We start from the raw sequence: 26,971 nt of genomic DNA on the forward strand, positions 1-26,971 counted from the left end.
TATTTCAAAACAAACATAATATATGCAAATAGAAATCAGTGAAATTGGCGATTTTGCAAAAATGTCAGGGAGCCACAATTCACTTCTTTGCAGTGTTGGTGAGCAGACGTTATATAAACACATATTTACCGAGGAAAAGACCTGAAACATGGCATGAAAACTATCTGAACCTAAAGAAACATTTTCCATCTACACTGCACCTTCAATGAACAATAATCACAGATAATGTTTCAAATATGTGCATATGGATGTGAAAGAGAAAAGAATGGAATAGAAAATTACGAATAGGTTGAACTAAATATAGATTTAACTTGCTCTCTCGCTCATTATATACAATGTATATGTATATGTGTATATATATATATATATATATATATATAAAACCTTTTATGTTGCTCAGCATCCTGGAGTGCTGCAGGCATCACCTTCCTGCCTGAACCTGATTGCTATTCTTCAATTGTTGTCATTTGCTCTCATTTCAGGTAATTGATTCCCTCAATCGACCTATGATGCCCAAGACTGAAGGAATTCACGCCACTAATCTTTCAATAATTACTCTCAAATAGCCGTGGCTATGATGCCATTTGGAAAATCTGTGAGAAAACCCAAAGACCTTTGTGTGTTGGTGGATTTTGCTGGTGACAGAACTCGGGCAGAATTAGTTTTTACTATTATATTACATCTTGTCTTAAATTCCATGAAGAACTTCTTTGTCAATCCTAAATGAGCACATTTCCTCCCAAAGCCAAAAGGTTTGGGTTGTTTTACGAGCAATTTTCAGCAATTAGAAGTTCATTTGTTGCGATTTAAGTAGTTTAAAATGGATTTGAGGAGGATAGGAGATCCACAGACAAAGATCCTTTGTGTTGTTTTATTTGTATCTAGTAGAAAAATACCAGGATAGCTCATGTTGGATGGTTTGGAGGGAATCGTGAAGGAGGCCAAGTTTAGATGATTTGGACATGTGTGTACAGTAGATGGGGCTATGTTGTGAAAATGATCCTGAAGATGAAGCTGCCAGGTAATAAGAGAAGAGCAGAGCCAGTGAGGAGGTCTGTGGATATACAGGAGACAAATGGGATTGAAAGGAGATAATCCATTGCAGCAACCCTAAAAAGGGAAAATGCCATAGAAGAAGAAAACGTCATGTTGGTCTTTTCTTTTTAGGTTGAATACATGTCATAACGTTTAATTAATTAACCAATATTCTTCTGTCATTCATGAAAAGCCGATCCATTTCAACAAAATCCCTTCAATGTTTATTGCTAGACTTGCTAACAATAAACATTGTAAACCAGAGACCCTATTTTTGCATCATTGATGCGAACAAGCACCTTTCTGTGATTCCACACTCGTTCACAGGAACTCTTTCTTGGCCCCAAAGCCAATATTTAGGCTTCCTTCATCTGTCTGTCACCCTCCGTCCACTGAGTGAAAACTTACACAGTCTCGTGGGTCATTTTATTGACAGCAGTGACTGTGTGTAAAGAGAGGGATGTGGTGGTGCTGATGATGATGTGGGACTGACGAGAGGTGGGAATTGATTTACAGCAACCTGTTAGTCAATTTATACCTGGGGTTCAAACACAGGAGGTGTTTTTGTATATCCACCTTAGTTTTCCGTCTTCCCTTTGATGCCTTCCTGTCAGTGGTTGAGAGCTTTTTTTCACATTGAGGAAGAAGAGTGAAAAAATGTCTTGTTTAAACAAGTCTGCCCAGGACATGGTTAAATATTGATTATCCTCTGAATCTAATTGCCAAAGTACATTTTTCGATTACAACAATACAAGTAAACTGAATGGAGAATAGTTAATGTCTGAATATAATAATGCCATGAATGTAATCAGTTGAACTGAAGAGCTATTTTGGAAACAGAAATCATGAACTAAGTTGTGGTGCAGAGTATACATGTTGAAAATGTTTATTTTGACAAAAATCTAGCAATTACTACCAAACGGTTACAATAATCTCAAGATGAAGCCAATTGTAATGATTCTATAAGTGTTGACTTAAGCTTGAACTCTAATGCTGGTTTGCGATCTTTCATGGCATCACTAATATTTCAGCCCGGGTCTCAGTGTTGTATTGTGTCCATGACAATGAAGAACAATTATGAGGCCAGATTGAAGCGTCCCAGGCCAGTGTTGACCCACGGGCCTTATGTTTGACGCCTCTGATACAGCCTTGAGTTCTGCAAGGTGTCATAATCAGAAATGGTGAAGAAGCTGGGTACATTCTCATCGTAGCTTTTAATCAATAGTTGTTTTTTAATGATCCGTTTATTTTTCTCTATTGCACTTAAAATTCTCAAACAATCAAGTTATATAGCAACTCGGCACATATGTACCTCAGGTTAACTTGTGTTTGAGGTTTAAAGTTTAACTTCTGTGAAATAAATTAGGCAGTTGCCTTAGTTTACCATTCTGTTTCATCTTTTTTTTTTTTCTACCTTGGTGAGATTTGACTGCTACTCCCAAATAAGAGTCCTTACTTCTGCTGCTCAAATTGGAAACCCAAGAGGTGATCTCAGTTATTTACGCTCCACTTAAATAAAGGCACTTTTTCTTCGAAGGATTTCATCATCCTCCATATTGTAGGATCGTGGTTACTGATTAACCCTCTCGCCTTCACAATATTCGGATATTTCTCCTAATTTGCTGCTGATTTTTTTTTTTTTTTTTTTTTGAGGGGGGGGGGGTGTGCGCATGGTGAGGGTGGAAGTGAAACAGCAGGCAGTGCAGGAGGCGGTGGCACAGCTACAGGGCGCGGGGCGGTGCAGGGAGGAAACGCTGCCTCGGAGTCGGAGCGCGCGGTGCGCTTTAACCAAAGGGACTCGACTGATTGACAGTCGGAGCGGCAGCGGAGGCACCGAGCGCCCCGTGCGGCTCGCAGGCAGAGCGCGCTAATCTTCTTCTCCGCACCCGTCTCGTCAAAGGCGACTCTTGTGAAGTACCAGCAGCCAGAGCAGCCCCGGCGCAAATAAAGGAGGCTCTATCCCAAACCCGTGGACTCGATTAGTGGAGATCCTCAAGTTAAAAAGAAAAAGGCGCGTCGGCGCTATCTCGTCTTTTCTTCATCTTTTTTGTCAGAGGTGGACACAGTTCTGGACACGCTGGCTTTTTCCTCAAACTGTCTTGGTAACAAGGGTGGATTGCACTTTGCAATCTGAGTCAAGGGAGATTGTTATTCTTTCTGGAAGGACTGCGCTGGCGCTTTCGGAATATTTCGAGGTTTTTTTTTCTTTTCTTCTTTTGATAAATCCAATCTAATTGAATTCCAAAACACCGGAGCTTGTATCGAAAACTCATTTTCATCCCAGAAATTCGTTGGAATAACGTCAAACCCACAAACTCGGGAGGATTTTTATGGTGCGTAAATTGGCGCAGAAGTACAGTTTTGCCTCATTTTCGTCTTTCGTTTTTTTTTTTTTTTTTTTAAATCTCCAGTTCCACATTTCTCATGGAGTAGGCTGAATCCCAGGTAAAGACTTAAAAAGAGAGGGAGAGAAAGAGAGAGAGTGTGGGCTTATTCTATGTCGCCTGGAACAAACGGGCGGATGTGATGCGCAGATTCTCCGTAGGATGGTAAATGACCGATGGGGAACCATGAACAGCTCTTCTGAACTCGAAGATGGAACCCGGCATAAAAACCAGGTATGTTTCGCACCACTTGTCCAAAGCTGCATCGTGTCTTGTGTGAGGAGTGGTGCATCTGCTTGGTGCAGTGTTACCACGCTGGATTCTTTTTTTTTTTTTTTTTTTTGTGATGTGCGCCTCTCGGGCGAATCACTGCACTGTAGAGACAGTGTACAAGAACCGCAGATGAGCTTCTTTTCAGTTTTTTTTTGTTCTTCCATCGACTCTCCGAGCTTTGGCACTTCTGTTCCTGTCATACTTGTCTTTAAAACCCACCCGCAGAACATCACACACTCCCTGTGGCTACTTTAGTTTAGTGTGTCACAAAGCGTGAATGTGTCAGCGAAATGCGTTAATTGAGGAGGAGTGATGAATTATGCTTTGGAGGGGCGGAAAAAAAAAAAAATCACTGCGGGAGATAATTGTGGCGCGTCTCCGCTGCGTCTTCACCAGATCAGCCTGCACACAATTGTCTGAGATGAGACTGGAGGCTACTCGGGTGTCTGGAAATCGCATTTGCGTTGTGTTGTTTGAGTGTTGAAACTTGGCACGCGGACATCCTCCGATAGCTATTAACACTCCAGAGCTCTTTAGGCTGTCTCCCGCTCGGGTGAATTGAGACGGGAGCGGACGTGCCGTTGTGCCGCAGCCGGGCGCGCTCACTTTGGGGAATAGTCGATGTGTTTTCACAAGGTCAGTAGGGGGGTTATTGGCAGCTCATAAAGGGAGATATCAGCTGGGACATGAATCAGATTACCAATAAAGGCTGTCTTTTTCACCAGGGAGAGACGCACGTCTCTCCTCTAGTGATACAGATGAGAATGGCCGTTATGCAACATTGCTGAAAAGTAAAATAAATGTGCGTAAAAGTTCATATACTGGACACCTACTCACAGCTGATGTAGCCTTAAGCTGCTTTTGTCCACATGAACAGCTCGCCATGATGAAGGTAAGAGGAGTGCGTGAGGCTTTCCCAGAAAGCTTCAACATTATTCAACTCCCTGCAAATGTTTGCTCAGGGCTGTAAAATGCACTGTGCATTGTGCCATAGCAAATGTTCGAGGGGAAAAGAAAACATGCCTGTGGTGCACTTCTTTCAATTTACAAAGCCGAGCAGGTGTCAGATTTGTGCCTTCCTGTCTCCTGCTCCTGTAGATTTCATGGCTCAGCCTGAGTCATTTGCACAGTGACAGTCTGGCCTGCATTCGAGTCATACTTATGGATCCATACCACCCTATGTTTAAATCCTCATATGATTCATTTGGCAGATTTTAATGTAACTCGCTGCTTTGCCCATTTTATAACCACTTAAAAGGTCGTAAGAATACCGAGAATGTTCTCTCTCGGTTATAAACTGTGATGTGAATGTGATGTTGTGCCCTGAAATACCCTGAATCCTTGCTTCAGATTGCCCCAAAAAGAGAGAGCGAGCGAGAGAGATTTGTGATGTGATCAGATTTTATTATGTTTGTGTTCCTGGGGAAAAAAAATAAAATAAATGATTCAATAAAATGCCAGTATCCTGAGAAGGGAGTTCAATAGATAAAAAGGCAAAATATGTGCCATAACTTCAGCACTCGGTGTGGATCAGATCAAGGGGGGGTTAGATGGGAGGTTGTCGGAAATGGGGATGGCTAATGCTCCTATCTGTCCCACTCCTCCCCGCATCAGTCTGTCTCCCTCTCCTGCACTTGTTATTTCGCTATCACACAGACACATTAATACTCCCTCTCTCTCTTTCGCCGTGTTTGTGTTTGTGCGTGTTTGTGTGTGTCAGCCCGTCTCTCCCACTCTGTAATCTTGAGCAGCAGTAACAGCAAACCTTTATCTGCAGACTTGTGCTATTGACACAGTCATTTCAGACACAGAGGGATCAAGTAATAGAGATCTCTTGTGTTCTCAGTTTGTTTTGATATTACAAAACATCTCCTGGTAAGTCTTGCATATTCGATTTTGTTGGGAGTGTGGAGCCACTCCAGGCCCCCGTGCAAAACAGACGGAAGTGGGTTTGGAGCAAAACAACGGTTCGAGTGCAACTTAAAGTCATCAGCTATCAAATCAATTTCGGTGGACTAGAAGCAGCTGAGATCTCGTGATCAGATAACTGATTGTATTGCTTGTGAACGCTGATTGATTTGTTTGAACGACGAAAAGGAAAGCCGAGCTGACTCAAGGTTGCCGCTGTTTGCCTTTAGAATGGTAAAATGAATGACGTAAAAGGGTGAAAAGAAAAAACATTTAACACATCTACTGTAAAATGCAATGCCATGTAAGACACGCAAAAAATAAGGGATGTATTAACGTGCTGTTGAAATACCAATATTGATTTCATGGAATGTTAGCAAGAGTTATAACTGTCTCTGGTGTTGTGCCTGACTCGGCCAATTACTTCCAACTAATCTTTTGTCGTAGTTTTATATCCTCAATGTGATACCTACACACGCACATATGTGGCTTAGCTTTATATAAGTCGGTATCCTCACATGTCCCATGAATGGAAACACACACACGCTCACAGTGTAGCAGTGAAGGCCCAGTGGGGTTGCCCACTCGGGCTGGAGGTAATCAATACCACTCTGAGAAGTCCAAACTTTCCAAAGCTCTGCAAAGGACTCTGGCTGTAAGTCTAGAAAAACCATGCAATACAGCTCCGGCTCGCCAACTCGCATCGAACATAAAGAGGGAACATATATCTGACAATCTGTCGGTTTTTTAGAGGCTCCTTGTTAGAACCCCGGGTCAACACAATCAGATCAAAGTATGAAAAATAAAGAACAACAACAAATCAATAAGTTGGCACATCATCCAACAATAGTTTCGTCTCTCCAATGCATCAAACACAAAGCTGTAAGATTGATGAGTATTTGGATTTACAGTGCCTGCATACTGTAGTGTGTGGAGCTCATTTTTTCCCCAACAGGATCATTTTATACAAATTAAACTACACGCCGTCAAGATATAAACACTGAGACAAACCAGTCGTGATAGCGAAGCTTTTAACGTAGTAAAGTCAAGAAATGAACGTCAATACAGTTTCTTTCTTATATTTTGCAATGATGAGTTCCTTTTTCTCAGGATGAACTCTTTGGGTTTACACACCCTCTTGAGGAGTTTGCTGTCCATTGGTCTCTACAAAGCCATGTTTTTGATGGACGCACATTTTTACCATTCGAAACTTAGTTGACCCCACTTCCCAACATGCCCTGTTCCAATACAAAACGAGAACGGGCACTCTGTAGAGTGCATGCCTTCACGAACGCCACTTTTGTCACCATGGAGACCAATGAACTACAAAGGTTTTTTTTCCTAATCCACCAGAATTGCCTCATGTTATCACTGTTTGACACGACGACGTGCACACATTTTACACTTTCCGTGACCCCCACTGACTCGCCCAACTTTTGTTGGCAAAGTCAATCAGTTGAAGCAATTCCATAACACACAATATATAAAATACAGTTTCTATGTTATATTCTGTAATGACGAGTTCTAGTTCTCTGAGGATGAATTCTTTGCTCTTTGGTAGACTTGTGCTGCTTCAGCCTGCACAGTTTCAAATTTTCACTCTCCAGTTTTTCACCACAAAAGATACATTCTTGGTATACTCATTTTCTTTGAGATTCATGTTTCAATTTAGCATGAGATTCTGCTATTTCTTTCTCCCACTGCTTGCAAAGAAATTGTACACTTTTAATGTAAATGCTTAAACACTGTAGTTTTGTGACATGAATTAATTAAATGTCTTAAGACATAAAATAATGTTCACCGCATTGGTTAGAAATGGTAATCAATGTACTAAACTATACATTATTGCATCACAAGCACATCAAATCATGTGGTATATTCGAGTTGGCTGAATTTTCCCTTGTAATAGACAGGGTTAAACTTGACTTCATTGATAACAGCTCAGCAGAGATGATAATGAAAAAAACTTATGTTAAATGGCAAGTGATTATGCTCTTTATTGCACTCATGATAAGAAATGTTGTGACATCCGGTTTTGGCATTGCAGTGACAGTTCATATGCAATATGTATAAAACAATTGTGTTTGCAACGGCAATAAAACAAAAAAAAATGACATTCAGACAGCTCCACTGAGCAACTGTCAATCATTTCCTCTCAAACTTAATTCTTTCCAGTGACAACGGAGAGTAACTAATGTGATTTTTATATATAGATCACAGTAAGACATCAAGTGACAGAATCGGAACAAAGCCACACAGTAGAATGGGTCACATATTGTAATGGATGTATAGAGATGTCTTGGCTGAGTCTAGTCATCAAGTGTCAGGTCATTATTTAGCTGTCTGCCAGCCATTTCCAGTGAAAAAGCTGTGAAAGCAAAGGGGAACATAGTGCAGCATTTAGCAGCTAAAGAGTCAGATGTGTCCCCTGGGAGTCGGTTGAGACCCCCCCCACCCAAAAAGAAAATACTAAAAAAGAAGAATGGCTGTGCTTAACATCACTACTCCAATTGAATGAGTAAATTAAAATAACTGGTATAGTCAGAGCAAGCATATGACCAGAATATGCAGGAAAATTAACATCAATTAACAGCAGTAGAACAAATTAGCAATTGTCATTGTAGTTAATCTAATCAGCAGCCATTAACTTAGAGTTTTACATCCTTATCAAGACCTTGTTCCCCTAATCTTTTAAGGAAGCACTTGGGGTTTGAAAATTGCAACCTTTCAAAAAAGAATCGAGATTTTGATTGATTTGGTTTGATTGCTCTGCCAAAAAAATAATAGCACTCTCCTGTAAGCTACTATGTGCTTCTTTGAGTTGTACTTCAAGAGTTTATATTATGAGTTTGACATATATTCTATAACAGGCCTCCTGTTGCTGGCTCACGCCGATGTCTTAGATGGCTTTTCAATCACAGGATACTGTTGAGAGGTGAAAGATCGTGGCTGTACTTGTGAGATGTGGGCTGGCCAGTTTTGTGGGTACCCTTGTCGAACTAATGAACCTGCCTAGCAGGCCGGAGGTAGAGAAGGTTTCGTAGACCAGAGGAAAAGAGAGCAGGGAGACTTCTTTGGTTCAGTGGGTCTGTGATTTCCCTGTGGGGGGTCTCTCCATGGCGGCAGCAGAACTCTAACAACCTCAAGCCTTTGTCTTCTCCTGCCTCACTCAGAGTGGCATCAAGGAAACACCTGACAGCTAAAGTTAAATCGCACCAAAAAGGGGGGGGGCTTCATCCATTTGTGAAAATCACGTCTTGACACACAGCTGGGACTTACATTGATGTGGAGAAAACTTGCGCTCAGAAGAGCTCGACTGGAAATTAACAAAATCATACAAAGTGCAATGACTTTCTGCCACTTTGTCAGGCTTGGACAGTTTTGTCTCTACAGATTCAACTTCGAACCTGATAATTCTTAGTGAGATTTGTTTTTAACACTTAAAAGGGTAGTATTATAGAACTTTTCAACACTTTCACATTGGTCTTATTCATCCAAAATTGTTGTATTCAAAATGTATTGTCCCAAATCCAGCTTTCACGGTGAGCCATAGCATTGAACAGTCACATTTTTCAACTGATGTGGTTACAATTGCTTGAGAAAGAGTAGGTAAGTTGCAGGGCTGTTGTCTCTCTTTATCAACTTACAAAACCAAATGTTACGGTATAAACATCATCTAAAGCTGTTGTCGTCTTTTATTATTGCCTTAAACTCCTGTTTACTGGAGGAAAATCACCATCAATGATGTAGTAACCTGAACTCTTGCAACATATTCCAGTGTGAGTAAGGTTATCACTTCTACACAGTACCAGAGATTTAATAGCATTAATGGCAGCTTACTTGTTTGATATGTCTCATTCATTCGTCTGAATGGTGTTTCAGCTTCTTCTTATTGTAATTAGCTGATCAGTTTTATTTCTTCAAGAACTGAAAAAAAATGGTTAGAGTGCATCTTCTTTTAATTGACCGAGGCCACATTTGCAAAACTTTTCAAGTGAAAATTCATTGGTTTTTTGCATTCTTGTTTCATGAACTCTCAACTATAAAACCTCCAAGTCCCAGGAGAATATGAACCTGGAGTCATGACACTGCATTGTTGTTGTCCATCTCCTCACGTTTGTGCACAACTATTTACTATGCCTGCGGTGCGCATGCAAGGTAACAACGTTTCAGAAAAGTTGCATTTCCTCCCGTTTCCACTGAGACCGACTCCGGGCATTTCCGAAAACTTACATCGCTTTCAAAATGTTGCATTTTCAGTGTCCCTGAGCACCATTGTCACATAAACGGACAACCGTTGCACTATTGAATGCAATCTTGAAAATGACGTCTGCTCATCTGGTTCAGCTAATGTTGCGTTAGCGTGGCCAACTCTCACGTATTGAGCGTGCCTCTCATGCCACATACCTTCTCTCACACAGAGCAGCATTCTTTATCTGTATTTAATCCCAGTGTTTCATTTTAAAAGATGATGCTTTGACTATTATTGCTAATCCTCAAGCAAAAGTCCCCCATCTCCCCTCATCCATATGTCAAAGGGTCTTTGAGCAAGACACTGAACCTCAAATTGCTCCCAATGGGTGGTTGAGCGTCTTGCATGGCAGCCGCCAGTGTGTGGGTGCGTGTCTGATTGGGTGAATGTCACTATCAGTGAAAGTGCTTTGGGACTGCTGGTTTTAGTCAAAACGTCCCATTCTCAAACAGGCAGTTTCATAAGAATGAAATCTTTAATCTAAATTGCACTTGACATTTCAATGGTATTCAATTGCAAAGATTACAAGAAAAAAAAAAATACATGCTGGGATACACACATTCTCCTTTTACTGTGGTAACTACGAGAGTAACCAGTAACTTAGTCATTGTCTCTGTGGCTCTGTACATGTTTCTATGGTGTGTTTGCACGACTATATTTCCATTGTTCCTTTTAAAAGCAGTATGAAGTAGAGGCGAGAGTACATTGAAATTATTCCATTAATCAAAATCCCCCCCCCCAAAAAAAACAATCCCTCAGTGTCACAGATTTCACTTTGGCACTGCTCCTCCGAACAGCACCGCCTTTAAATCGGTGTGTGCTACAATGCATCTCAAAGCCTTAATGTTTTCACTGTGTTTTTCATCTTGCAGTGGGCACATCTCCTCACACACAAAATGCTTTCCTAATCACCCCCTCTCTTTTGATGCCTTTTGTCATTACAATAGCATTTTCCATTCTAGCTTTGGCCGCATCCTATATGCGCTTTGTCTAGTTGAAACCCATCGCTTTGGTATTGTTGAATTGCAGGATCAAAACCTAAGTGGTTCACTGGAGTGTGGGCCTATTGTTAGATTGAAGGTATGAATGTGTGAGAGGAGTCTGTGTGTTGGTGGATCAAAGTGGTAACGAGCCATTACTGTCAAGTTGTTACATAAGTGAGAAGAGCTTTTTTTTTCATACAAAGTGATTTAGTGCCTTTAATGGAGTAGCGAGCTGTTTTGTTTAGGTTTCTACCGCAAATCCATTTTGTCCAACATACTGTACATATGTAGCTGTTTAAACCAAGGGCTTTACTCCTCTGATGCACGGCAGCAGCTGTCCTTTATGTGCTTTTGGCCTTGCTGCTCATCCTCTATTTGCCTTTGTTATCTAACCCTTGTGTCATTTCTTTTTTTATTTTTTATTTTTTACCCCCTCTCATTGTCTCCTTTTCCATATCTCTTCCTGACGTTCATGGACAGGACATTTCAATATCAGATTTCTGGTGGAGTAAGGTGTAAACGAGGCCTGAGAAAAACGGGCAGTCTGGATGGGAGCATGGGAACAAGAATCAACGCAGTACTTGATAAAAGAAGCACAATAAAGATCGGAGGCAGAGTATGGAAACAACAGTGTAACCCAGAGTAGCGTATAAAAGGACGTGTGAGGGCTGGAGAGTATGAATCACAGAAGGTCCCAGATCAGCGTCGAGCAGACAGCAGGCTCGCTGGGGGCACATGTACCTTCGTACGATGACGCAGATGTATTCCAGCTGCTTGAAATCCCACATACCTCCAACAAAAAGACTGTTATCAGATATACCACACAGCGCTTTGGAGGAAAGGCGGTCTTTTTCCGCAGTCGACTCTTGGATCGGTTACAAGGCTCATCACAGATGCCCCAAAGCATCACCGAGGGCTCACTTGCATCCAGAACAACAGCTGCAATAGAAAGTAATTGTACTTAATTGAGTCGTGGTTCTGGTGATTGTGTTGGTTTTGTACACTGCTTATGCTTTAGGTTCAGTCTGAGCTTGTGTGTGTGTCCATTTGGGTAAAATCACATGTGACTTTTGCACACACACGTCCTTAAATGTGTGGGCGAGCCAAATGGTGACTTCTTTGAATAGATGGGAACACAGCAAAGCCGAGTAGGGAGCATTAGGATGGCACCACAGGGCAAGGTTATACTCTACCTCCCAGAGCATGTATTGACAGATGTGTCAGCAAGCTGACCTGATGGGCAGGGTTTCGCTGCAGAAGAGCTAAAAGTGTGAGGCAGAGAGTGAGGGAGAAAGGGAAACCAGGCAGGATGAGGCATTAGATTTCTGTCTGCATGGCTCAGCCCCCTCCTGCATGTTTGTGTGTGTGTGTGTGTGTGCTTTTTCTAGAACCATGAAGGTGAAGAGGAAAAAAAAAAGATCTGAAAGAATGGAAAATAAAAAATTTTACCTCAGAAGACTAACACGGCTATCGGGCAATTTATCATTCACCTCCCAGCTAAATCATCATTAAAAATGCATTGGAAATCACCTGTGAGAGGCAGATGAGAGGTGTGCAGATGGGAAGGAAAAGAGTGGGCTGGAAATGAGGCAGAGTGGTGGAGGGAGGGAGGGAGGGAGGGATGAGTGAGACAGAGTGCGTGCATGCGTTGGAGAGTTCAGTCATTTTGATGGACAACGAGCTGGGTCCATTCCACTGACGGATCGGGGTCTATCTCCATATCTGTGGTGAGAAGTGTCCAATTTCCTCCCGGCGATCTTAATCTAAGTGTTAAAGAGCTCTGTTCATGTGACGCTGAAGAGTTGATCAAACAGAGAGGTGAGATTGGGGGGGTTCTGCTTTTAAGGTAAACTGTAATGGAAGCTTTTTAGTTTTTTTGTTCGTTCCCTGGGCTCAACATTAATCAGCACTCATAAAATACTCATGCATGCATGCACAATATGCACAATATAAATCACATACACATGAGCGCTTTTTTTTATTTTTTAACTAAGAATGCAGCCCAAGCAGTAAACAATAAGGGAATTAATTAAACTCTACAAAAATCAGTAAATTATTTATCATGAATGGATGAGTTTAATCAAGCAATCAATCTACTCTGGCCACAGGATCTGGAGCAGAACAACATCATAGGACTGAGTTTTAATTCAGTTTCAACACACAGTCACATTGAAAACTGTCTGAATATGGAAGAGTGTCCTGGCTGTGTGCCTTATCCTTTTCAAGATAGGAAAAAAAAAAGTGATGCTAAAGTGTGGCATCTGTTTGAGTGCTACTGTACGGGCCATCTTTTTCATCTTCTCTTAAACTGGCAGAGCACGTGTGACTGAGCTGCTCTGCTCTGTGACTCTCTTTTACTTTTTATGCGCTCCAAAAAAAAAAAAGAAATTGATTCTCTCCTCTCAGTCAAATAGATTCGCTTCCATGGCAAACTGGCTTTGTATATTCAACCTGCTGATGACCTGCTTCGGCTAACGGAGGAAACATAATGGCGTCATTATGGGCCATGCACCATCAGATGTCTTGAGGTTAATAGCGACATTAATTGACTCCAAGCACGGGAGCTGAGAATGCAATGTTGTTCCTGTTAACTAGGATTCCTGATCCTTGCCACATTCGTTATTTGTAACCGATTTAGTCAGAGGTTCAGGCACAGAAACTTTGCTTTCATATGATGATATTAAATGGGATTGAATTAGATCTTGCATGCGAAGTAAATCCAATTTAGGCATGTCGCCAGCCAATCACAGGGACATTTTGAACTCGCTGATTTTCACTGGATGCACGTATTTGGACTTTGGGAAGAAACCGGAGTACCAAACATAAGGCCCGTGGGCCAAAACAGACCTGCAAGATCCTCCAATCCAATCAAACCACCAAATTGTGAAAATGTGCTTGAAAACATTGATTATTGTAAACAAATTTCTTAAGAATAACAGAAACGACACATTTTGCATTAGAATGTCTCACTAAAATTGGCTTTCTGTTGAGATTACAATCAATTTTTGGGAGTAATTGTTTGCTTTTTACATAAATACAGACATTTTGTTTATGCATACTGTGCGCCACAACAAAGAAAATCTGTAAAGTTTAATTTTGTTAAGTTATTTTGGTTCTATTTTACCAGTTCGGTCCACACAAAATGATATTGGACTGCATGTGGCACCTGAATTCAAATGTGTGTGACACCTGTTTTTCACAGAAACCTGAACTGTAGCTATTATTGCCGTGATATGAGAGTGCAAATCACCTTTCCACCATGCCACCCTAAAACAAATACAAATCCCAAACATTTGTTATGATATGGTTTATCTTCGAAAGTACTCTCTTCTCAAAACAAACAAAAATATATTTGTTTTTACGTCTGATGAAAATGAGACGAAAACCCGGAGAAAGATCTACAATTGACACGAGGTTGACAAATAAGTAAGGGGCAATAGCAGGGAGATGAAAATGAAAACAATTCGTAAAAGATATGCAGAACTCAGACAGACAGAGGAGCAATGCAGAGATGTATTTATCGCTCCAATCCTATTAAACAGTTATGACAAACTCATGGCTAATATATTAACAGACTTATCCACTAACATCCATTATTTATTCATCATCAAAAATTCAATCTGGCAGACTGTGTGCCATTATTCAGATGTGCTGGGGGAAAGTGGCACATTTGAATAAATGAGGATTGCAGGCCTCACTCCCATGGCTTGTTGTTATTCCGAAAACCCTCCCGTTAAATGATTCATAGATTAAACGATTCCAAATATATAGGTGAATGATTGTCACTGGAAAATAAAAAAGAGAAATGTCTCCATACGCAGCTGGATTTGATATATCTTGGATGGCAATGTTTCATCATCTTAATTCATTAAAAAGAAAAAAAAAAAGAAAACATCTGAAGTGGCTCTGCCATACATTATCTAACTTGTCTTGTGCCATTTACTAAAAAAAGAAAACATGCTCTCGACATGTTTCATCTCCCATCTCATTTCAGAAGAGCTTCTGACCCCCCACCCCCACCCCCACCCTACTCCATGGTGGCAGACGAGCTTTACTATAGCTGGGTTGTCTTGCTTCCTCTGGTGAAATTCTGCACCTCGCTGCAATACCTTAGCCTGAATGAGATTGGATATGGAAATGTTGAGTACTGCAGACCAGTATAGTTTCTGCTGATGTGGTGGAAGTTGGCAGCATGGAGAACGGGACATATTCCTCAGAGAAACACTCACTCATACGCCGTAGACACCTCTTTGCAAACCGATACATAAAACAAGATACATTTGCATGCACTTGCTCTTCAGTTAATGTTGTACATTATAGAAAAAAAAAAATATGGCAACCACATAAAAATGCAAACGTCTGGAATTTGATAGCGATTGTTGAATATGTTTTCTGCAAAAAATATATATTTTAAGTGAAGAATATACAGATACGGTCTTTAACAGGGTATGAATGTCAGTTCCTATTGTCCTCCTGATACTATACATTAAATACAATGATACAATAAAACAATTTGAGCTTGCATACTTATGTCTGGGGTTTTTTTCTTTTTTCTTTTTCATTTTGGCCCTGTGGCACTTCATACGAAATACTAGCATCAGTCTGATAAGTTGCTCACATCACCTGCCGTTTATAAAGATATATGTCATGACATTCCCCCAGAGTCGGTGAGACATCAACTCCTTCACAAAACTGCCAAGTCACTATTGCACAGGCACTATTTGTAGTCTGCAGCTTGATATACATCAACTCGATATTCAAACAAATACCTTTTTGGTGTTGCTGTGTCTATATATATATATGCAATCTAGAATTACACTGATGATTTTCAGCAGGGTGTCTGTTCTGACACTGACTTGTCTGAATTACTTGCATCACACAGTAGGATCTAAATACTCAGGGTTTACAAGGGCGAGCAATCCCCATCTTCAGAAGGAAGCAGAATGACAACATTTGAAAATAAATAAGTAACCCTTCAGTTGCGTTTCATTACAAAAACAAACAACAGCACCCACTCGTGGCCCCAACTTGACAACTGTATCATTTCTGTAAACAAATCAGACTGTAGTTTGGTCATGGAAGTAAAAGCAATGACTAATTGAAAATGCAGTGATTATAGATGACCAAATACTGAATATATACTCATAAAATAATGAGAATTAGTTCACTGTATGTATAAAAATACAAGTCATTTCCTCTTGCAGTTCATGGAAACAGTGAGTACAATAGACAAACGCGGCAAACTGCAAATCTTGTTAATACACATTAATAAACAAACACTGAACAGTTATCAGGCTTTGGTTTGAATGACATAGTGCAGGGTTTTATTGTTGCTTAAACATTTTATCCAAAATTACTATACTCCTTACAAACTACCAACTTGTGTTTTATGCAAGTGCTCTGAAACAGAACCAATGAAAATACAATTCAAGTGAATATTGTATTGTGACTCCATAACTGATAGAATGTGCTCATGCTAGTTAGATGCTGTTAATTTGAGAAATCTCGTAAGTCTTCATACATAGGCCGTAACCGTTGTAACTGTTCCACTCATAGTTCTGCACCAAGTTCATGAAGAAAATGTATATAGATTATAACTCCATATTACATCCTCTAAAACCTAGCATACGATCTCTTGTGCTCTTTTTATACATTTAGATATACACATATTTGGATTTAGACCATTTTAGTTTAAATATCACAATGACATTTTACACAGTTGTGTGTGAATTTTCCAAATGTTGTAATGTTATATAAACTTTTAACTTCTCATATCTTTATAGATAGTCTGCAACTGTTTCAATTATTAAATTAGAATTAGCCTCCATTATGCTCATAATGAATGCTAAAAAAAGTTTTTTATGAAATATACATTTCAGTAATCCTAATTTTTCATGGATTTTAGAATTTTTCCTTAGGAGAAGAGAATGTTGTTTAGAGGACTTTCCCTGCTCCACGCTTTGAAAACCATTAGTTCTTAGAGAATGGCTGAATGGAGTTTGAGTTTTACATAATTCTGCTCATGTTTATTTTCTCTTTTACTTGAGTGGGCACGGTATTGAGTGGGTGGTTTTCTGGCTGAGTCTCCAGGTGATCAGTTCTGTCTTCTTCCTGTCGTCGTCGTCTTGCATTGTAAAAGCCCTTTTTAAAGCCTGTCAGCGCTGCACACAGTCTCAGCCATTTGTCTGCAACCTTTAGTCAAATCCTCCCTTTGAATGCCGTGACTAATGGAAGGAGTTTGAAAAAGATTGAGATGGACCGCCGAGAGAGTGAAATAATTCATTTGACAAAGGAGTCCAACGATTTTGCAAGAAAAGGGGGGACTTGTAGAGAAAAGACGAAAAGTTAAGAATATATGTGACTTTCTTCTTTTTTTTTTTTTACATCGAGTTTGGGACGAGACGGAAACGGTAATTGTCGCATAATCACTGACAAGTCTGGAAAATTGCTCTCCGGCTTTGTTCTGGTCCATACAGTGTCTTTCTTTAATCCCCGGCACACATTAGACTTATTTTCTCTCTCCTACAGCCTTCCTCACTTGGGGAATGGAATCTGGCAGGCTCCTCACAGGCTTCTATAAAGTGCTAACATAAGAAATCAATCAGACTCACACTATTTCTACAGCCCCTCAGCTCACATTGATTTATTGCAAATGTGTTGAAGATGAAGAGTGAAACTCTTTAGCACAACGGGACGTCGTGGTCAAGGGGAGAGGCTGCAGGAGAGAGAGATTCGGGATTCGGGGGGGGGTGGGTCAAAGACGAGTTTGGGATGAGAGGTGAGGAGTAGGAGGAGGAGCCAGCCGAGAGCGAGGCGGAGGGATTTCTGGCGGCTGACCCTTGGCACGATAGGCTGACGTGGCTCACCTCGGGGAGGGGGGGGCTCAGACGCTGTCACTCGTCAGCCAGCGAGAAACGGATGACAGCGTGTTTTTATATTTCAGAGGGCTGAGATGTGTTTGCTGCACGCGCTGGTTTTTCCGATACGCAGGGCATGACAGCTGCTGTCAGCCTGCGGTGGGATGGGTCAGGGGTCAGAGGGACGGTAGCGGTGCCGAGTCCCACCAGACGTCATCAATAAAACTAACCTGACAAAGCTGCAGACAAGCGTTCTCCAGGATTTATGCATTTTTTAACTTCACTGTCCAGGATAAGACACATCTATTTTCCTTTAAAAAAAAAATAAAAAAAAATCTATATTTACTCAGGATGTGATTGTGATGGATTCTTTATCTCCGTGGTGAAATCTACCACACCCTGCACCGGGAGAAATTTCTCAATAACGCACAAATACATTGGAGTGGGGGTTTCGACTTTGGAGAAACTCATGCAAATGACTGAACACATTATTTATTAGAAAAATTTGAATATGTTTGTAATAATAATAATTATGATAATAATAAAAAGATCTTGCTGTTACTCGCAATTGGAGCGTCCTGTTGGAGGCTTTTAGAGGTTTCATTTACAGCCTGCATTTGCTGCACCTGTTGCACCGAGGAATGGAAGTTACAGTTTATTAATATCTAGTTAGAATAAAAATCTGTTGAGTCATTTCTTCTCACCATGGAGGACGATGATATGTGCTCATCTCATTATTTTGAGAAATATTCTTTTTTTCTTCAAGTAAATCTGGCAGAATGCGTCAAATTAAGGCCCTGTTTACACATTTTCGAGTAAAAACTTTGTAAAAAAAGTCCAACCTTTTTGAAAGCGGCTTCCGAGGTGGAATTTCTTGAAAATGTTCCAAATCCGTCTCCATGGAAATGAGTGAAAAAGCCAACTTTTCTGAAATGCTGCTGCTGTGCATGTGCACCACTGTAGTAGTAAATACACATTGTGCCAATTTTATATTACATTTCTATTCTATTTTACATTTCACTTCTATTTTATTTTGTTTTATTTCATTAGTTGACCAGGCCTTGGGAACAGATTTGCGTATCATGACATTTAAAAACGTGTAATGGTATGTCAATAAAACCAATTCGTGAGTCCTTGAAATAGTTGTTCTGCATATGTACGAGTAAATTGACAATAACAACAATGGCGGTAACCAGAGTGTCATGACCTCCAGTCCATTTTCTGCTGGGACTTAATAGTTAGTAGTATGGTAGTTTTATCGTTGAGTAGCCAGCAACAGCAATCCAACTTGGTTGTCTGCCCATGCAAATGTCTGTGTATTCACCATTGTTAATTAATGTTTATAGTGTATTGTTCTCCGCGTGCATGTGTGTGGTTTAATTTTAAAAGTATCAACTCCTGATGTTGCATGGTATTTACATCGTTTTTTTGGAAATTGACATCATTTTCCAAACTTTGCTGCGTAAACCCGAAACGTTTCTAAAATGACACTTAAAACGTTGTTTAAATGGGGCCTAAATACAACCTCTCCAGGCGGTTGACTCTAAATATTATTCTTTTAAATATTTCATTGACTTTCTGTGATTTCAACGTGCATTAATTTATTTGGTGGCTTTGTAGTTCATAGGCATGAATGACATGTAGTTAAAGATTTTTCATATATAGCCTGCGAGTATTGCATCTGATGGGTTAGGGTTTATTTTGTCCTTTTGATTTGTATTCATAAAATTTAGTTCAGCAATGTTTACTGAGGAAATGAGTGATGCAATTGCTTGTTTCTCACAAAGTATATTACGAGGTGTTTCAGGCTGCTTTCCATGTTGTTGGGAGACACTTGCTAACAGGTTTCTCGATTTTCTGACATTTAAAAGCTCAACAAACAATCAACCAGGCCAAGTAAATAATTGACGGAATAATTATCATCTAAAATAAGCACTGAGGACAACACTGAGTTCTTGACTGAGCCCCTGATACATGAGGCGATAGCTGCTGGAATCGTAATTTATATTTCCCTGTGTTATACACAAAATGATTCCTATTTCAAGCTCATAATCTTTACCTAATACGTTCTGCCATGGCTTTTTGACTGCTGTTACTCATTTGAGTCACATTCAATCTCGGCATTTTTTGTCTATTTTTTTTTTTTTTTTAACTGAAAACAAATTATCTTGCAGGTGCTTCTCAATTATGAGTCAGCGTGATTTCACATTTCATGCTCACTCAGCTGAGAGGGGAGAGAGGGAAGGGGGGGGGGCGGATCTGGAGGAATGCCTCTCGAGAAAGTTTTGTTTGCCGTGTTGTACACCTTCGAGAGCGGGAGGCTTGTTTATCCATTTTGTAAAAAAGACGACTGTCTGAGGGAGAGGCTAAGTAAGAGCTCAATAGCAGCGCGGTGTATTTATATCGCATGCATACACTTACAAACACCGAAGGGAGCTGATGGAGATGAGGATTGAAGTGGATTACTGAGATAGGACAGCACTATGGGGAGAATGAAATTGGATGTTTATATTGAGGCTCTCATGAAATATATGAGCAAGGAGGCATACGTCTGTTTGTGGCCATATGCTCTTGAGTGGCCGTGGGCCTCTCTCTCTGTCTCTCTCTCTCTCTCTTTTTCTTTCTCGCTCTCCATGGGGGGATGCCAGGCTGATGGAAGGGGTTAAAGAGGAGATTAAAGTGATAATGTACATCTCTAATCCCCAGCACTTTAGGAGGGCAAAGAGGGGAAACCGCCTCCAACCACAGAGCCGGACATCAAGAGGGTGCATCAATGGCTGTCAGGGTCAGTCGTCACCATGGCAACAGATTATTCAGAATAATTATCCGCCATATGTGCCTTGTCACAATTAAGAGTTGGCTGTGAGCAGGGCCAGGGGTCAAACGCTGATCAGAGCTTTGGGTTGGTAGCAACCTCCCACACCGTTTATTAGGATAAAGTTCAACTCACTAGTCGCATTTGTCACACGAAAACGCAGCCGCCCAGCCCGCACTTTAATTTTTTTTTTTCTTTTTTCTTTGAGATCTGATGCTATACTAGCTACACCATTTTGATGCTGTGGCTCATTTTAAATGTCACCCCACACTCCGCGCATTGAGCTTTCAGTAGCCCCTTCGTTGTTCTCTTTTTCTTTTTTAATAAGAGATCTTACAAAATGAAAATCTGGAAATGAATAAAAAGGGATTTATGGTTTCAATCAGACTACTAAGATCCTCGGATTGACTTTTCAGCCGAGGAGTGAGAAAAGGAAATGAATGTGTGAAGAGAGAGTGCAAAATGTGAGCTGACAGACACTCAGGGAGAGAAATAAATAAATAAGGGAAAGAAACTTTTGTGGTTTGTTCTCACGACCAGCGCTTCCATTAGGAGTCTAGGCATTTTAACTCATCGCTGCAGCATTCCCATAAGAGTTATACAGAGAATGCTTCATTTCCCATCAGCCATGTTCGCGCTCGTACGCTGCCAAAAGCAGCAACAAGGTGCAAAGTGGTTCATCCACGAGTGCAGATTTATTTTGTCACTTCAGTCCATGTGAGAAAAAGTCATTTGGAGTGAGATGCCCTCCTGTGCTGTTCACCTGAAAAGCAGAAAAGGCCAAAACCACTGTAATTAATATAGACAACCTTAAACAACTCAAGAGTTTTACTCCTTTCTTTTTCCAACTTTCTGCCATAGTGTTCACATACGGGAGCATCTGCTACACAAATCTCTCAAGTCACCCGTGGCAATTTCTATTCAAATCCAGTCTCTTGCAGCTCATTGTGACTTTAGTATTTAGTTTGAGGATCTCTGGGGAAGTGTGAACTGTGACAGTGGCTTAATCAGCCTTTACAACACTCACGGCACCTCGGGCTTATTACTGCAAGCTGTCAGATTGCATGAGATGCACGGTGACACTGCTCTTTACTGATCAAATGTGTCGTTTCATGGCAGAAGAGGATCACAAGGTGGAGGCACAGCTGACACATTTAGGGAAGAGCCTGGATGTGTTCAGACAAGCTGCTTAAGTTTAAACACCAATTAAGGCTGGTGCGCGACTCATATCTGCGGTCTATTAGATTGTCACCCATCACTATTAGAAGGCACTTCTGGAGCCCTCTGGCATTCTGCAGGGGGAAAAAAAAAATTACACTCTTTCTGCATCATAATTACTGTCTTGAAAGTGGCTCTTTCACACACTAACAAAGCGGGCTCTGACTCTTTCTCCATCTCCCTTTCCCCCCCTCTCCCTGAGCGCTGCCTTTCTCATTGCCTGTCTGTTGTCTCTCTAGACACTAATGAAGTGGTTTAATCTGGTAACTCCAGAGAAATTGTCAGTGGAGAGCTGCATTAATTAACTCCCCGTGTGTCTCTGTTTTGAGGTTTTTGCATTTTCTAATGGGGGGGATCACACAAACACGTTCGCCATCATCACTTATTGTTGCATCGTCACTCATGTAGAGCTGGCAGGCTCAGCAGATTTGCATGTGTTGATTAATTGGTCCTAATGAAAGTAATGCGGTACCGAAAAAAAGAAAAAAAAAAGTTTGGTGGCACATTGATTTTCCATTAGTGACGTTACTCAGCCATGTGCATCACCAGAGATAAAAGCTGCTAAGCTTGTGCTGTTCTTCTGTGGATGAACAATTAGATATAAGCAGGGTGCGATCAGTGATGAAAGCTCAATTTGGGATGAAAGGAAACCAGAAAACACAGTAATAAGAGAAGGGTAAAGACAATGTTAATTCCATTAAAAACAAAAAATGTACACGTCAGTTTTTATTAGAAAAAGAAATTGGGATTGTTCAAAGAAGACGAAATGAGATTTAAGATTATAATGAACGTTGCTGAGACTTAGGCCCCATTTACATAACGTTTCAAGTGAAAAAGCATAGTTTTCGCGTTATTCATTACAGAAAAGTTTTGCATCTGCACAAAAACATTTTGAAAATGATGTCCACTCACATGGAAAGGGCTGGAAAAACTACTTTTTGTCATGAAAAAACACACATGCACGCAGAGAGCGACGCTCAATGCAGGGAAGACCAGGTCGACTTGCTATTACACTAACCGTTAACTACATTTGTGACATTCAACAAAAATGTAATACTTGGTGTACATTAACATTTTTTGAAGGGAGTTACACTCTAAATTGAGGACAGCTCGGTTTTAATTGACATCTTTTTGATCCACACTGCTGATGAACTACAGTTTATGTTTTCATACTCGTTAGTTTGTTTGAGGAGGCACTTTTGGTGCGGACCACACTGTTAATTGTCATACTGTACTTTGTTTGGTTTACACTCCCACCGATTTTTTTTCACCACTTTGGTATTGAAGGCCCCACCACCTGGTTTCATAACCACTTTCCTGCTGTGACATCTGAACCACATCTCTTTCGACCTCCACTCCCGACTGTGTATTTGGTGCACCATTCTTTCTTGGGTGGTAATCTCCCATAGATATGCAAGACCATGGAATCTGAAAGATGGTCCGCATGCACCAGTTGACAATCACCTCGACACTCAGTGTCTGTGAGGATTTTGGCTACTTCCAGGTCTCGGCACCGTAGAATAGGACACATTTGATGGTTCTATCCAAGATCTTCAGCCTGGCCGTGAGGCTTATGTTTCTTGATCTTTACTAACAGAAACATCTGATTATACCATACTTGTAAAAACTCAATGATCTAAAATGAGCTGGTGTGAAAACCCATTGAATCATTATGCAGAGGGGGGGGGATGCTTTTTATCCCCTTCTACTGTTAAAAATGATTCAGGTAGAAGTGTTGACATGCAGATGAGAGGGAGGGGCCTGCACCGCTATCACGCGAAGCAATTTACATACCTGGATATAGGCGTGTTTTTCACGCCTCTTTCTCATGTAACTACACCTCGTGACAAGCCAGTATTACCAACCTGCCAGACACCAGGTGAGTTATTTCATAGTTCTGGTTCAGTAAATACAGAGAATAACTTGTCTGGTATTTCCTGAGCATGACTGATGTTTAGCACAAGCGAACAGCACTCAATTGGTCCAGTTATGCAGTCACTCTACTTTGATTTAGTCCTTGCCTTCATGTGAGTGTTTGGTTTTATTTTTTTGACATAGCCTTATTTAATTCACGGGAAGAAGAAGAAGATGAAGAAAAAAAAAGACAGTTGTGGCAGTTCTTTTCAGAAGCAGCCAGAGTGCAAGCCACCGCTTCTGCTTTCATATCCACTGGCTCCCGAGTCCAAAGGATTCAGCCTGGTGGCTTTAGGTCTTAGCTCTCAAAATAAAGTCTGCCTCCATTTTACATGTGTCTCCTGCACTTCCTCTTGTACTCCCACCAGCTAAAGCTATCACAGTTCTTTTCTTATTTGGACAATAGGGTTAGCATAGTATGAAGTTTTATTGCTTTAAGTTGCAATTTGGATTGCATTAACATTGCCTTCAACAACTGTTAATTTCACCGCTTTTCAAAATGTCCTTCAGCATTTTCCCCCGTCACTTTAAAGAAAAAAAAAATCTGCTGTATTAAAGTTCAGCATACTTTCTGAATAATGTAATAGCATTAGGTTGCAGTGTAGTTTCAAACCTCCTTGAGGAAATAAGAAGCTTTAAGAGAGGGGACATTTAAACAAAAAACACTTAATCACTACACATATCACATTGACAGATAATCTCGAAGGTATGTTTATTTTAAGTTTGTGAAAAGGTTTTTTTTTTTAGTATTTGCATAGTTTGTGGGGGGGGGGGATGTGTGTGTGTGTGTGTGTGTGTGTGTGTGTGTGTGTGTGTGTGTGTGTGTGTGTGTGTGTGTGTGTGTGTGTGTGTGTGTGTGTGTGTGTGTGTGTGTGTGTGTGTGTGTGTGTGTGTGTGTGTGTGTGTGTGTGTGTGTGTGTGTGTACATGTGTTTTCAAATTTTTTTTTCAAAATGTTCCAAACACCGTAGTCGTGTAAACGGACACCCAAAACAGTCTTGTGTTTTTAGTTGAAAATGTTGTTGCGTAAACGAGACCACCCGGAAATGCATTGATGAGTAGTCTCGACCAACAGTTGGGCAATTCCCTGGTGGAGTCCTTGTTTGGCTTGTAGTCCTTTCTGCATGGAGTTTTCATGTTCTCTTAGTACGCAGGTTATATTTACCTCGGGTTTCTGGGTGATTAGCCCCATTAAAGTGCATGTGTCCGTCTATCCACGTTTGCCCTGGTTTGGACTGGTAGAAAAGGTACATCCCGGAGATGTTTTATTTGTTGCTACTTACAGATGCTAATTTTCAATTTTGATCTGCTCTCCCAGCTGCCTTTTAACATTTGCCTGTGTCGCCTCCTCGTAACTCCAACACTAAATGTCTGCTCTCATTGGGACTGAAAACTGTGCCATTCTCAACACATCACACTATTGCGTAAACAGTTCCCTGTGAGTGATACTACCCCTTGAAAAAAGCTAGCAATCACCCCCCCCCCCCCCCCCCCCCCCCCCCACACACACACACACACACACACACACACACACACACACACACACACACACACACACACTCTACATCAAGAGGCTCCTTCATGATGCATGCATATCCCTATCTACTGTATGTGCTCCTCTCATTGCCCACAGCTTCTGAAGGGTTGTTGTGCTCAGAAATTTAGAATGCTCCTATTATGCTGAATGCCCTATTGAGAAAATTGCTTTTGTATTTATGAGTAGTGCCAGTAGTGGCACTATACTGTTGGCATCCAGAGTATCTTTTTGATGGTTTACTAGGCTGTAGTCAAAAGCAATATCCTCACATTTACTTTTGAGGAGAAAATGTCAAGTGTTAGGTTTAGAACTTGAATGGTATAAAATACCTTAATGGTTAAAATCCGGATGTAATCTTCTTACACCACTGTGCGGTGAGAGACTACACATTTCTGATTTTCTATATTTATCTGCATGTTCCATTTCGGTGCATCATTTCTTTCCAACATAGAAAACACATAAAGGTGAGGTATAGCACTTGATAGGTTCAGGGAATGATTTGTTCATTTGTGATAGCACAACTTGGATTTATGGATAGAAAAGTTGAGTTCATATACCCATGACCTTAGAAGACCAATATCCACTGCAGCACAACCTCCCCTCAGGGAGAGAGTGAACATGTAGCACTTGCCACCCGAAAGCACTCAGCCAACACATCTTTTGCTCACGTAGTGGCACACGTGTGCACGTGCAAACACACTGCCGCAAAAGCGGCACAGCCTTCCCACATGAACGAAGCGGCAAGCGCACACTGTCAAACCGACCCCCACGTACACACAATCTGTTTGAGGAAAGGAGGAAACACCACATTTGTCTCGCCCCATCGGCATCAAAATATGATCTCTTTTCCAAGGTCAAATTGTCAAGAAGTAGGGTACACCCCCCCCCCCCCGCTGAGTACAAACGGAGATGCCGACATATACAAAAAGATTAATGGACACAGAGGGACAGATTGAGACTCGTACACACACACACACACAAGCCGAAGTGCTTACTTGAGCTCCAACCATAAGTTATTCCGCAAGGTAGCTCTACCATGAAGCAGAGACACCGGTATCCATAACATGCATGTATTATTTATGAGTGCCTGCATGGTGCGCACATAGCGATCTATGCAAATGTACACATTAGGGAGAGGCAGCTCTTCATTTTTGCCTGTTAGAAGAAGTGTCGACCTTCTTATCACACTGCCGTCAAAGTGGCAAGGCTTTGGGGTGGAGATTCATCTTGCCTTATACTGGCATGTCTGCATGTGAAGATGGTGGTGGTAGTAGTGGTAATGGGGGAGGGGGTTAGATGTTTAAAATTAGAGGCGTGTGTTGCCCCGCTTTGATCACTGACATATGGGGGCAATTATCACATCCTTAGAATGTAAAACAACAAAAATGACAAACGTGACAACCTGCGCAATGGCACAATATATCACAATATCATGACTTTCCATGGCCTGTGCATTCATGCTCGAAAACGAACAAATCGATTGCGTTCAACTTTGTGAGTTCAACTTTTACATCATGCCTGGTGGCAGAAAGCCAGAAGTCAATAATCAAGGAAAAATAACAAAAAAAGAAAACTGCTTCTGAAACAGTGCTGGTGGGAACTGCAGACCCAGTTTTGTCTGTTTAAAAGCCCCATTCACACCAAAACGTTTTCAGCTTTTTTTGGTGTTTGGGTCCCAAGGTGGAACTTTTTGAAAATTCTCCGACTCCGTTGTCGTGTCAACGGGGGAAAACACAACTTTCTGAAAACACATGGTTTCTGTCTCCGTGTAGATGAAGGAAGCGCTGCTAGCACTC

General features: G+C 41.0%; 1 protein-coding gene across 1 annotated transcript in view; it reads left to right on the forward strand.

Annotated features, from left to right (window-relative positions):
* Positions 1-3,581: 3,581 nt before the first annotated feature.
* fibcd1b (fibrinogen C domain containing 1b) overlaps positions 3,582-26,971 on the forward strand; it is a gene marked incomplete at both ends in the record, with an annotated part of 123,115 nt that continues 99,725 nt past the window's right edge. The window contains one exon of the mRNA XM_080510101.1: positions 3,582-3,653. Within this exon, the coding sequence (XP_080366227.1) occupies positions 3,582-3,653 (72 nt within the window). The remainder of the gene's footprint in view (positions 3,654-26,971) is intronic.

The sequence above is a fragment of the Blennius ocellaris genome (assembly GCF_963422515.1).
Source record: "Blennius ocellaris genome assembly, chromosome: 15".
Classification (NCBI taxonomy): Eukaryota; Metazoa; Chordata; class Actinopteri; order Blenniiformes; family Blenniidae; genus Blennius; species Blennius ocellaris.